Here is an 11,768-nt window from a genome sequence, read left to right as displayed (position 1 = left end):
CCCATGGGTTTGCGAGAGAACCAAGGAGCGGGAGAACGGGCGCACGTGGGTGGCACTGCTTCCAAGGCCCCCTCCGCCTCCCCCGCGGAGGAATTGCCCCAAAGAAGGGGGCTGGGGGAGCGGGAGCCCCTCACCCTGCTGGGAAAGAGCTGGGTTGAGTTGGGAGCACAGGGGTGAGGGGGGCAGCGATTCTTCCGCATGAGTTGCCCCTTTGAAAGCTTGTCTAGGGGCTTTGTGAGAGTGTCAGGCAGGAAGAATGGAGGGGGGGCCAGCAGGGCAGCACGGTGGTGGGGCTGGGGGCAGCAAAGGGAAAGACAGGAGGAGGAGATGGAGGAGATGGAGGGGAGGACGGGGGGCTCTTACCTGTGTGCTGCGCCCGCGCCGTGCAGCACGGATGGGGGGAGCAGCTCCAAGGGACGCCCCTCATGTTGCCTCTACCCCAGGTGCAGCATCTGGCAAAGACAGGGTGGGAGTTCCTCAAAAAAACGTTGTTCTGTGGAGTCAGGCACAGCTTCCTGCAGTACACGGCTGTGCAGACATGTGCGGGGGCATGAACACGCTTGCACATACACACACATACGTGTAGTCGCCTGCACGCGTGAGCATGCGCACACCTGTGTGCAGACACAAACTGCGTGCTCACATGGGTGCGCAGATCTCTGCGTGCACGCCAGCACGCTCACACGTGAGCGCAAACACATTTGCACGCATACATACATGTACACACGTGTGTCACCGTGGTTGCTGGGCTTCTGTCTGCATGCAGAGCACTCGGGTCTCGTCAGGGTGCAGCGGCGCTGGATCCGTGCACCTGGGGTGGGGGGACACAGGGTGAGGCGCTCAGCGTGCTTTGCTTCCCCTGCTGCAGCTCAGGGGGGCTCATGAGACCCCCTCAGGCCGCCCCCCAAGGGGAACTGGGGGAACGTGGTGTTCAACCGAGTGTGACACGTGTGTGTGTGTCACATCATGTGCGACACGTGCGCGGCCCCCAGCACCTCTTGACCTGCAAAGCACGCGTGCAACAGCACACAGCATGCACACGGGATCTGCACGCGTGTGCACGCTTTGCACGAGCACAAGGGCACACGGGGTGCACGCGGCATATCACATCCCTGCCGCCCCATAAGTGCCGCCCCATAAGCACCAGCATCGTGTGCCACGTGCCGCATGGAGGGCCGGGAGCAGCGCAGTGGGTCCCCACTGCTCCCCCCACCCCGTGGGTACAGCGGGGGGTCACAGAACGCCGCCGGCGGTGAAGGCTTTGGAGCACCAACCAACGGGGGGCAATGGGGGCCCCGGCTGCGCGATGCTCCCCGTGGGGTTTGGGGGGGCGTCCCGCACCCCAGCAGCCTCCAGACTGAGGAATCCGGAGCGGGGCCGGGGGACGCGGGGAGCCGATGGGATCCATGCCGTCATTCCCTCCCTCCCCCCCCACCATCGCGCTCCCCTCCCCAGCGCCGCCGCCGCCGCCGCCGCGGCCCACCCAAGTCGCAGCCCATGGGCATAAATCTGAGAGCAGGGCGCAGGCGGGATGGAGGGAATCTTCCCCGGCCGCCTCTTGCCAAGAAACTCAAACTGAAACACATTCCTCCTCCTCTCTGCCAAGAAAACACGGATCGCAGCCAGCAGCCGGAGCAGGGCTGGCTCCGGGCGCAGCAGCGCCGCGCAGAAGGGGATTGGGACCGGTGTCCCCCCCCGCCCCCTTCCCCCTTCTGCTTTTTTCCTTTTTTTTTTTCCTGCAAACACGTCTGATCGCCGTCATCTGGCTCCAGTTTGTGGAGGACAGGAGAAACGGGGGGGGAGAGAAAAAGGGGGCAAAGGGGCACCGCGGCCCACAGCGCTGAGGGATGGGAAAGGGATGGGAGGCAGAGGAACGGGCGCAGAGGCCCGTAGGAGAAGGGCAGAGCTGCACCCACCGCAGCCGAACCTGCAGGAGGGACGATTTGGGGAGGGGGCTCGGCAGCATCCCCAGCACCCCCAGCCCCGGCGCAGCCCTGGCAGGGTTAACAACCCCGGAGCCCCACGGCGGAGGAATGCGATGTCAGGGCTGGATTAGCGCAGCGCTCCCATCCCGGCGGAGCTGTGTGTGGCACAATCCATCACAGCGCCCGGCGTGGGGGGTCCGGGGGAGGGACCCTGCGTGCGCTGCTGCCTGCGTGTGTGAGCCCACCCTCGGCCGTGTGTGTGTGTGGTGCGTGTGCACGTGTGTGCCGGGGGACTTTTTTGGGGGGGGGGGGGGGGGAGAGAGGTTGGCGTGCAAACACCCGCACGTGTCTGCGTTTGCACGAGTGCTCGTGCACATCCACGAGTGTGTGCGCTGAAGGGGTGATGCTGCGCCACCCACCCCAAACTGCCGCGGGGTGAAGGAACGAGGTGGGGCTCAGAGCCGGGGACCCCCGCCGCACGTTGTCGTTCCTCCCCCTCCCGCCCCAGTGCAGAGGCTGGGACCCCCCCCCCACCCCCCCGCCCAAGGCACCCCCAGCCCTGGACAGGCAGAGCCCCGCACTCGGCACAGCGCGGATCCCGCAGCCCTGGTGCTGCGACCCCGGGTCAGCTGTGCGCCCGATTGGTTTCACCCTGCGCGGCCGAACGCGGCCATCTGCCCCCCCCCCACACACACACACACAGAGCGGCTCTGCGGACACAGAGCTGCGGGGCCGGGGGGGCGGCCGTGGGGGCGACGCTCCACTGTGCCGGTGGGATCCCAGCACCAGGGGTTGTGTCCAAGTCCCCGCAGAGCCTCCACCCCCCTCCCCCCCCCGCCGCCCATCCCCCCTGGAAGCGGCTCCTCCTGCATCGATTCCTCCTCCATCCCCGGCAAAGGCACCGCTCACAGCCCCACACCGACCCCGCTGCTGCGCCCTCAAAGCTCATCGCTTCGGGTTCAGGGGCTCTGAAAGGGGACGGTGGGGGGTCACGATCCCGGGCGGGTGGGTGTGCGATGCAGAGCTCATCCCACGGTGGTCCCCGGCCTGGAGCCAGTGGCAGAAGTTCCCAGCAGGACGCACATCCCCACTCCTTTTTCCTCCTCCAGCCTTTGGCGCGCCGATCCCACACCAAAATCCTCCTCTGCCGCATGCATCGCTTTACCACGAGGGGCCTGAGGCGTTCCCCCCCCCCCCCATCCCCGAGCAACCCACGGGACCCCCCACCCCAACACCACGTCCCCATCTTCCCCATCCCTCACTCCCACGTGCATCCACACCCACGGGGGGCCGTGCAGCGACACGCTCACACCAGCTCACACGCGTGTGCGCACACTGCAGGTGACCCGAGGGCAGGGGGGCTGCGGGGGGGGGGGGGGGGGGGGGGGGGGAGGCTCACAGCTCTGTGCCCCCTGTGGGGCAGCCCGAGCAGCGATGCTCAATAGGTGGTCCCTGTTTGCTTTGGCCCCACACGTCCCAGCCCTGCACGCTGCTCCCATAGAGCCGCATCCCTGCCCCGGGATGGGGTCCACAGGAGGGGTTGGGGAAGGGGGCAGGGGGGGGCTGGGGAGGTTTTGGGGTGAGGAGAGCACAGACACAGCGGTGGCTGTTGGAGGAATTTTTATATTTCCCCCTTCACGGCGCTGGAGGGAAACGGCGCAATGGAACATGTGGGAGCCATAAACGTCCAGCCCTGAGTCGTGGGGCAGCCCCTCCCCACGGCATCGCCCCCCACCCGGACACCCCCGGAGCAGGAGGTGGGGCGGCGGGTGACGTGTGTCCTTAGGTCACCCTGAGCCGTCCCCACCGCACGGCTCCATCCTAAAGGACTCCTTGGGGTTGGGGTCCAAGGATGCTCAGCACCCGGGAGTGGAGGGGGGATCGTTAAAGCATTAAAGGTGCTGCCCTGCAATGCGTAGAGCCGCCCTCACCGTCCGCCCCATCAGCCACGGCCGTGCTTCCCTGCACCGGGAGTGGAGGTCTGGGGGGGATGAGGGTCTGCACCCCACATCTGGGGCGCTCACGCAGCCCTGCCCCATCCTCAGCCCCGGAAGCTGAAACCTGAAGCTGTTTTTGCTGCTGTTTCCCACTCCACGGCAGCTATTTTATCAGCTGTTCCCGCTGCTGTTCTGCAGCTTCTGCAGGGCCGTGGTGCAGCACGAGGACCCACGGTGCTCACCGAGAACCCCTGCAACCTTTGCTATGTGTCACATCCCCTCTGCACAGCTGGAGGAGATAGCAGGGGAAACTGAGGCACGTGGGCCCAGGAACACAAGGGTGGACGGCTGTGCAATGCACGCAGGTACGAGCGCACACACGTGGCTTCACACGTGCACCCAGGGCTGCTTTGGGTGCAGATTGCTGCTGCTCAGACCGACCACCGCCCCCCACATCAGCACCGACGGAGGGCAGGACGGGGGGCACGGAGGAAGGCAAAAAGCAGTCCCAGCATCCTTTGGTGACGGTCAGGAACGGGCTGATTCTGCCCCACAGACCCTCAGTGCTCTGGGAATGCCCAGGGAAAGGCGTGGAGCGACACAGCTGGAGCGCTGCAGAGACCCCATAACGTCCCACAGCAGCACGGGGGGGTGGGGGGACACAGCAGTGCTCTGCCACCCCCCGCCCCACAGACTGCAGGCAGAGCTGCTCCTGGATCTGTGTTTCTGGAGGAGAAGCTCCATCCATCCACTTCCTCCTCCCTTCCCTCTGCTGCCCCACACCGAACCCACAATGCAGCCACTTCCACCTCTCCTTGCTCCACATGTGTGCCATTGCCCCACTCCTGCTGCTGCCCCACATCCCAGCTCAGGACCTCCTGCTACCCCTCCCCCCCGCAGTTCATGCAGGGCCCAACGTTGGGCGCTTCAGCACAGGGGGCACAATTCCGTGGAAAAACATTTCCTGAGCATCCCTGAGCACGGGGGTAGCAGCGTCCTTAAGCCCTGACCCCCAATTGGGGCTGACGGGAGCCACAACCCCAACCCGGAACTCCTTGGGGGTGGGGGGACAAAAGGGAGGCAGCAGTGGGGGCACAGCAGGCGTCGGGGCCTTTGCCAGCGGCTGCTCAGAGTGATGGGGGGCTCGGGGGTGCCCCCATTCAATGCGCCCCCAGAAGGGAGGGTCGACCCCCGGCCGAGTGCTAAGTGATGTGGGTGGGGAAGCAGCTCTGCCCTCCCGCAGACTGGGGAGGGGGGGGGGTCCCGGCACAGACGTTTCTATGGCCCTGCTGTGTTCTGCATTGGAGGGGGGAGCAGCGCAGCCACCCGGGGAACCCCTCTGTGCCATCACCGACCCCCCGGCCCGGGCGATGCTCGGGGCTGTGGAGCTCGAGGCGCGGTACCGTGCGCTGCTGAAGTGACCCAAAGTGACCCAAAGGAGTCCAAAAGAGTGAAGGGTGGGGAGGGGGGGGGTCGGGACCCCGCAGCAGCCCCGCGTTCAGCTCGAGGAGCCCCGGGACCGGGCGCTGCGTCACCGGGGGGCCGAGGCAGCGCCTGCTCCTCTCCGGTACCGGGGATGAGAAACGGCCCGGAGCCGGACCGCCCCGACCGCCCCATCCCTGCCCCAGCCCCGTGGGGGGGCACGGCGCTGCCCACCCCCCCGAAACCGCGAGGGCGTGGGAGCCCCGCACGGCCCGAGCCCCGCTCGCAGTGCCCGCATCCCCACCTCCGGCCGGTGCTCCGCGCTCCGCTCCTCCCGGCGGCGGCGGTTCGGTCCCGGTGCGTCGCTGTGCGGTTCGGTTCGGTCCCGGTGCGGTTCGGTCCCCGGCGGGGCGGATCCCGGAGCTCAGGGTTAGACGGGACGGACGGCCCCTCTCCCCCCGAACCCCACCGGGCCCGGAATCGCGGTCCGCCCACACCGAACGCTGCGGGACCCCGCGGGGGCGGCGCGTCCCGGGGCAGAAAAGCGGCGGAGCTGCGGGATTCAACTTCGGGCGGCGGCGGCGGAGCGGAGCGGCGTTCGGGACCCCAACCGGGAGCGCCGCGGTCACTCCGAAAACCCGGGGTGGATCCGGCACGCGCGGCCCTGCACACGCGCGGGGCCATCCCACGTGTGTGAGCGTGAGCGTGAGTGTGAGTGTGAGCGTGAGTGTGAGTGTGAGTGTGAGTGTGAGCGTGAGTGTGAGTGTGAGTGTGAGCGTGAGTGTGAGTGTGAGTGTGTGCAGCGGGTCCGTGCAGCCGTGCACCGTTCCAGGTGTGCAAAGGATCCGGGCACGCTCACAGCGATCGCATCTGTGCAAAGGTGCACGCGGGGCGCACAAAGCACCGTGTGCCCGGGACCCCCGCACACGTGCACACGCGCGGCTTTGCACACATGCACGCACACGCACACGCGTGCACAGCGTGCCGGGTGCCGGCCCTGACCCCAAACCCTGGAAGGGATGAGACGCCCCCCCCCCCCCCCCCGGCTTTGCCCACACTGTCAGCCTGCGGCTGGGGCTCCGGGCCTGCAGCCCCTTCCTCTACACGGAGCACGGAGGTCCCGCAGCCCCCGTGCCACCCCCCCCCCGGTGGGGGCTGCGATGGCCCCGTGTGCCCCGCACCCCCCCCGTGTCACCGCGCATATGATGGAGGGGGTGGCTGCAGCGGCGGCAGCGCAGCGATGGGGGCTCGGTGGGGGAGCAGAGGTGGGGGTCGCCGGGTTGGGGAGGTGATTTCCCCACCTGGGGGGGCGCTTTCCCTTTGGGGCCGCGTCCCTTTGCTGTTTGTTTGCACTGCAGGTTGGTCCCCGCGCTGTCACGGCGGTGTCACAACGCCGTCCCGATGCGCAGCTATTTCGGGGAAGGCGCCCTTTGCCCCCCGCTCCCAGGCAGAACGTGACAGCGCGTGGCAGTGCCAGCAGGGCACAACGGGGGGGGGGGGACAGACAGCACGACTCCCCCCAGCCCCATTCCTCTTCCCCACAGCCCACCCTGAGCCCCACGCGCCCTTCTGGGGGGGTTGGCAGACTCCAAAGCCTCTCACGGCCCCCCCAGGTGGCGCCCAGCACGGCGCCGCGGCGATGCCCACTCGCACCCCGTGGCTCCCCGTCCCCACTGCGCTCTCGAAGGTGCCGGAGCTCCGCGCTGCTGCTGACCCCGCGGCCTCTGAGCGGGATTACCCTCCGCATTAGGGATCCTTGTCCTCCCCGTGTCCCCGTGTGTCGGCACGCACCGCTCTCCCCGCGCCGTATGGCACCCCTGCAGGACGCGCTGGCCATAACAGGGAGCCGCGCGCCTCGGTTTCCCTCTCCACTGCCGTCACCCGGGACCCGCCTGGATGTGGGGGGGGTCCCAGAGCTGCCCCCCAACAACCACACCGACGGTGCCCGCTGGGTGCGGGGGGTGGAGATCCCTCCTGCACCAAGGGAGGGCCGCCAGAGGGTCCCTGTGGGCTGCGGCCGATTGCCGCCCTCAGATCAGCCCCAACGGAGCGCCAAGGTGCTGGGTGCAGTGAGAGTGGCCCCCCCGTGCCGTTTCGTAATGCGCTTCAGGGGCTGAGCAGCTCTGCTCCTGAGCTGAGTGACCCCGCTTAAGCCAGCAGGAAAACCCCCCCTGCCCCGCGCACGGCGTGGGGCAGCGCTGCGCACCCCCTCCCCACCCCAAACCCCCCCGTCGCCCCTTCCCTTGGGGTGACGCGCGCCCACCAGAGCCGGGGCAGCCCGTATGCAGGGATGCGCGCACAGACCCCTCCCCGCCCCCCAGCCCCAGATAATCTCGCCCTCCCGTTTAGGAAAGTCAAAGCGGCTCAGAGCGGGGTGGGATGATCCACGAGGATTAGGGGCTGAGAGGTACCCCCAGCCCCGCGCTCACTGTGGGTCAGCATGTCAGTGTGTCAGTGAGTCAGCACCGGCTGTGCAGCATCCGCGCCTCAGGGCAAGGAAAAGCAGAGCCGGGCGGATGCTGGGATGCTGCAGGGTGGGAGCGAGGAGGCTGCGGATCCACGCGTGCCCGGCCCAAAGCCCAAAGCGTCTGCATCCCTGTCAGCACCTGCGCGGGGCGCCGCCCCGGTCTGCAGTGCGGGGTGGGAGCAGGGAGCGCGCGGATCTCTGCCTTCTGGCCCCAACCCCACACCTGCATCTCAGCACCTGCGTGGCGTTGCTTCATCGGCAGCGTGCACGTGTGCCCCAAAGGCCGAAGCATCGGAGAAGGGGGGAGGGAGGGGGTCAGCTCTGCCCCTTATAGGGTCATTTTGGGGAGCGTGCGCCGTGGCCGTGCTGCCCCACAGCCCTTGGGGGGCTGCCCGCAACGCGTGGCTGATGAAAGCTGCCCTTTGTCCGCCCCAGCGCGGGGCCAAGTGGGTTTGTTCCCAGATAAAACGGCCCCACGGTGAGCTTTGAGCGGCGCTTGCACAACGAGGACCCAGGGTGGCCCGGTGGCATCGTGCAGGGATGAGAGGAGGGCATCGCCTCCCACCCCAGGATCTCCCCAGCCTCACGCTGCCTGCGATGCTCCCCACCTCTTTGGGCGTCGCTGGACCGCGGTGGGGCGCTGTGGGGAGGAGGGGGGTCCCGGGATGATGAATGGGGAGCTGCGGGACTGGGGAGGTCAATGAGGGGTGGTGTGGAGGGGGGCTCTGCTATTTGTGGTGGAGTCCCGAGGTTTGGGGGATGGATTTGGGGTCGTCCTCCCCTCCTCGTGCGGGTGGTGTCAGGAGAAAGCAGAGAGACAGAGCCCGGGCGTCGCATCTCCACCCGTTTATTGGGGAAAGCTGCACCAAAGTGGGAAAATAAATTAAAAGCACGGAGCGCGTGGATGCATTGCACACATGAGCACCAGAAAGCGAAGGCAGAGTGTGGGTTCTGTGGTGGAGATGTGGGGGGCAGGGGGGAGAACAGAGCCCCGGGGGGGTCCCTATGGCTGCAGAAACCTCTGTGGGGAAGTGGGGATGGCTGCAAAACCGGAGGTGCAAAGCTTTGTGTCTTTTATCTCCACCTTTAGTGCGGCCTCAAAGGCAAAGTGTGAGCAGGAGCTCCGTTGGGAGGAGCTGGGCTGGGAGGGAGCTGAGATGGGGGGGTTCACACACAGACACACAGACACACAGACACACAGACACACAGACACACAGACACACACGTGGGGTTTACACACGTGGGGAATGGGGCTGGGAGGGGACAGAAACCCCACACGCAGCTCTGCATCCTCCTGGGGCTGAGGGCAGCGTCTCACCACTGCGCTTTTAGGGCTCCTGGCAGCATCTCCCCCTTCACCCTCAGCTTTTAGGGCCATGAGTGCATCGCTCCCTGACCCCAACCCCAGCCCGCATTTGCAGCAGTGGGGCAGAGGCGCAACAAAAGCCTTTCAGCCCCACTCCGGCGGAACGGAACCGCTCCCTCCCCGCTCCCTCCATCGCACCGCAGTCCGGGGGGGGGGGGGGGGGTTGGGGGTCTCCCCGTGGCAGTCCTGGATGTGGGGGGGCCCCAGAGCTGCCTCCATCAGCTGCACCCGCACGCGTCCACGATCATATCGGGGATGTCGGTTTTGACGATGTTGCTGTTGCGATCGAAGTAGAGGAGCGACAGGGGGCGGCGACGCGTGGGGACGCAGCACGAATGGGCGGCCGTGCGCACGTTGTTGGCTTTCACCAGGCTGAGCACGGCGCTGTGGAAGGACGAAGCCATACCGGGGCTGCCCGCAACGTGCAGCGGGCACTGCCCCACGCAGTAATTGAGCTGGTAACCCTCGGGGCTGATGATCCAGTCGTTCCAACCGATGGATCTGAAGTCCACGTAGTGATCCCGGCGGCAGCACAGAGAGGAGTCGCGGCTGCACCTCAGGCTGCGTTTGACCACGCGGTGCTCCGGGTCCCTCAACGACGCCGAGGCCACCAAGAAGGGCTGACGGGGCCGAGTGGCGTTGGAGGCGGTGACGAAACCTCCGCCGTCCCCGGAGCTCTGCAGGTGCAGCCGGAGGGTTCCGCGCTCCGCCCCGAAGGAGCCGCGCAAGGCGGGGAGGATGGAGAAGGTCCTCCAGCCGCTGCCCCGAGCGCTCAGCCGCCTTGCGCTCAGCAATACGCGGCGTTCCCCCCCGGTGTCACCGCGCCCCTCCAGCAGGGAGATGCTGAGGGTGACGTTGGTCACCGCGCCGCGAGGAACGCGCACGTAAAGCCACAGCTGGACCTGAACAACGCGCACGTCCTGATCCGGAGGGGGGGAGAGGTGGAAGCGCAGCACCGTGCCGGGGGAGGACGTGGGCTCTGCGGGGAGAGAGGGGAGGGGGTGAGCGGTGCACCCGCATCTCCCTTAGGGCTGAGATCCCACCTGCAACCGCCCCCCCCCCCCCCCCCGTCCTTCGGTCCGTCCCGCCCCTCCCCGAGGATGCTGCACTTTGCGCGCGTGTCCACGTGTTGCTTCAGAAGGGACCCGTCCCGCTCTGCCCAATGGAACGGGCACACAGGGGGACAGCGGGGACCGGGGGACGCCCTGACCCTGATCTTAACGCTGTCCCTCCCCGCGGCCAGCCCTGCAGCCCTGCTCTGGGGCACCGTTCCCGTCCCTGCAGCCCTTCATCCCCTTACAGCCCCCGTCCCCTTACAGCCCCCCACATCCCTTCAGCTCCAATCCCTGTGGCCCTCAACCATCTCTGTCCCCCCCACCCCCCCCGGCCACCATAAATCCAAGCCGAGGATTTTGTGCACATGAGAGTCCCTTCAGTCCCCTCCCCACTGCTGCTCTGTCCTCATCCATCGCGGGGGGGGGGGGACGGACACAGACAGACAGACATCACAGTGCCACAGCACAGGGACCCCCGAGGGAGGGAGAAGGGGAAGACGGGGTCCGTCTGTATCATTGAGCCCTCCCAGCAGCGCCGGGGGTCACGGACCGACGGTTCCATTCCAGTCCGGGCTCAGCCCTCCTGGACACCCCCACCCCACCGCGAGGATCCCGGGGGGAAAGGGGGGGGAGAGCAGCGCTGCGGTGCTCGGGGCTGCGCCTCCCGGGCCAGTAATGGGGTCCCGCACCCACAATGGGGTCCCGCACCCACAATGAGGTCCCGCACCCACCTTCCTCCGCGAAGCTGATGATCTCAAAGCGCCTCTCATCCTCGGGGGGGTCACTTCGTCGGGGCCCTTCCGCCTGCAGCCTCCGCAGCGCCCGAGCCACGGCAACGCGCGGCACCGCGTGGGCGATCCGCGGCCTTTCGCGGAGCCTCAGCCCGTCCAGCAGCTGCCGTTTGGCCGCCTCTTCCAACAGCCGCCGTTCCGTTTCGGCCCCGCACGACGGGCACCGTTCTGTCGCCCCGCACAGCACCGCAGCGGCGAGCAGCCACGGGAGCGCGCAGCGCGTCGCCATCGAACCGACGGCACGGACCGGAACGGAACGGGATCGCCGCGCCGCCGCCACCCGCTTTGGGCACCTGCGAACGGGGGCGGACCCGCAGCCCCCCCGCCATTGGACGGAGCACCGCCCGTCCCGTCGGGCACGGCCGGGGCGGGGGATTACCGGGATTAAACGCCCCCCCCGCGGTGAGGTTGGAAGGAGGCTCCGGGGAAGGGGCTCCGGGAGGGTTCACACGGCCCCCACCCCCCCCCCGCCGCCCCCATCCCGGGCTCCTCTGCTGTGTTCCTGCCGAGGGGGGGCAACGGCGCGCACGGGAGTGCACACGTGTGCGCGCTCATGGGGTGTCCGTGGAGAGCTGCGCACGTGGGGTTTGCATGCACGCGCACGCGCTGCGCGCTCCCAGCTCAGCATCTGCCTGGGGATGGAGATGGGGGGGAGGGGGTCCGCGCAGCCCCCAATGGGGCAGTGTAGAGCTTATGGGACTGCCCCCAGCACAAGCATTGCCCCCATGCACTCCGCAGGGCTGTCGTGTCCAGGACACAAACAGCCCCCTATCCCCATCCGTACCCCCATCCCCATCCCCATCCC

General features: G+C 67.8%; 1 protein-coding gene across 1 annotated transcript; it reads right to left on the bottom strand.

The window, feature by feature from the left end:
* Nucleotides 1-9,335: 9,335 nt before the first annotated feature.
* On the bottom strand, nucleotides 9,336-11,192 carry INHBE (inhibin subunit beta E; the record flags this gene model as incomplete). Its single annotated transcript, XM_079547799.1, has 2 exons — nucleotides 9,336-10,096; nucleotides 10,904-11,192. The coding sequence occupies 2 exons, from the start codon at nucleotides 11,190-11,192 to the stop codon at nucleotides 9,336-9,338; spliced, it is 1,050 nt and encodes a 349-aa protein (XP_079403925.1).
* Nucleotides 11,193-11,768: the final 576 nt, after the last annotated feature.

This window comes from Tetrao urogallus (assembly GCF_951394365.1).
Source record: "Tetrao urogallus genome assembly, chromosome: 31".
Taxonomy (NCBI): Eukaryota; Metazoa; Chordata; class Aves; order Galliformes; family Phasianidae; genus Tetrao; species Tetrao urogallus.
This window is presented reverse-complemented; position numbering and strand designations above follow the sequence as displayed.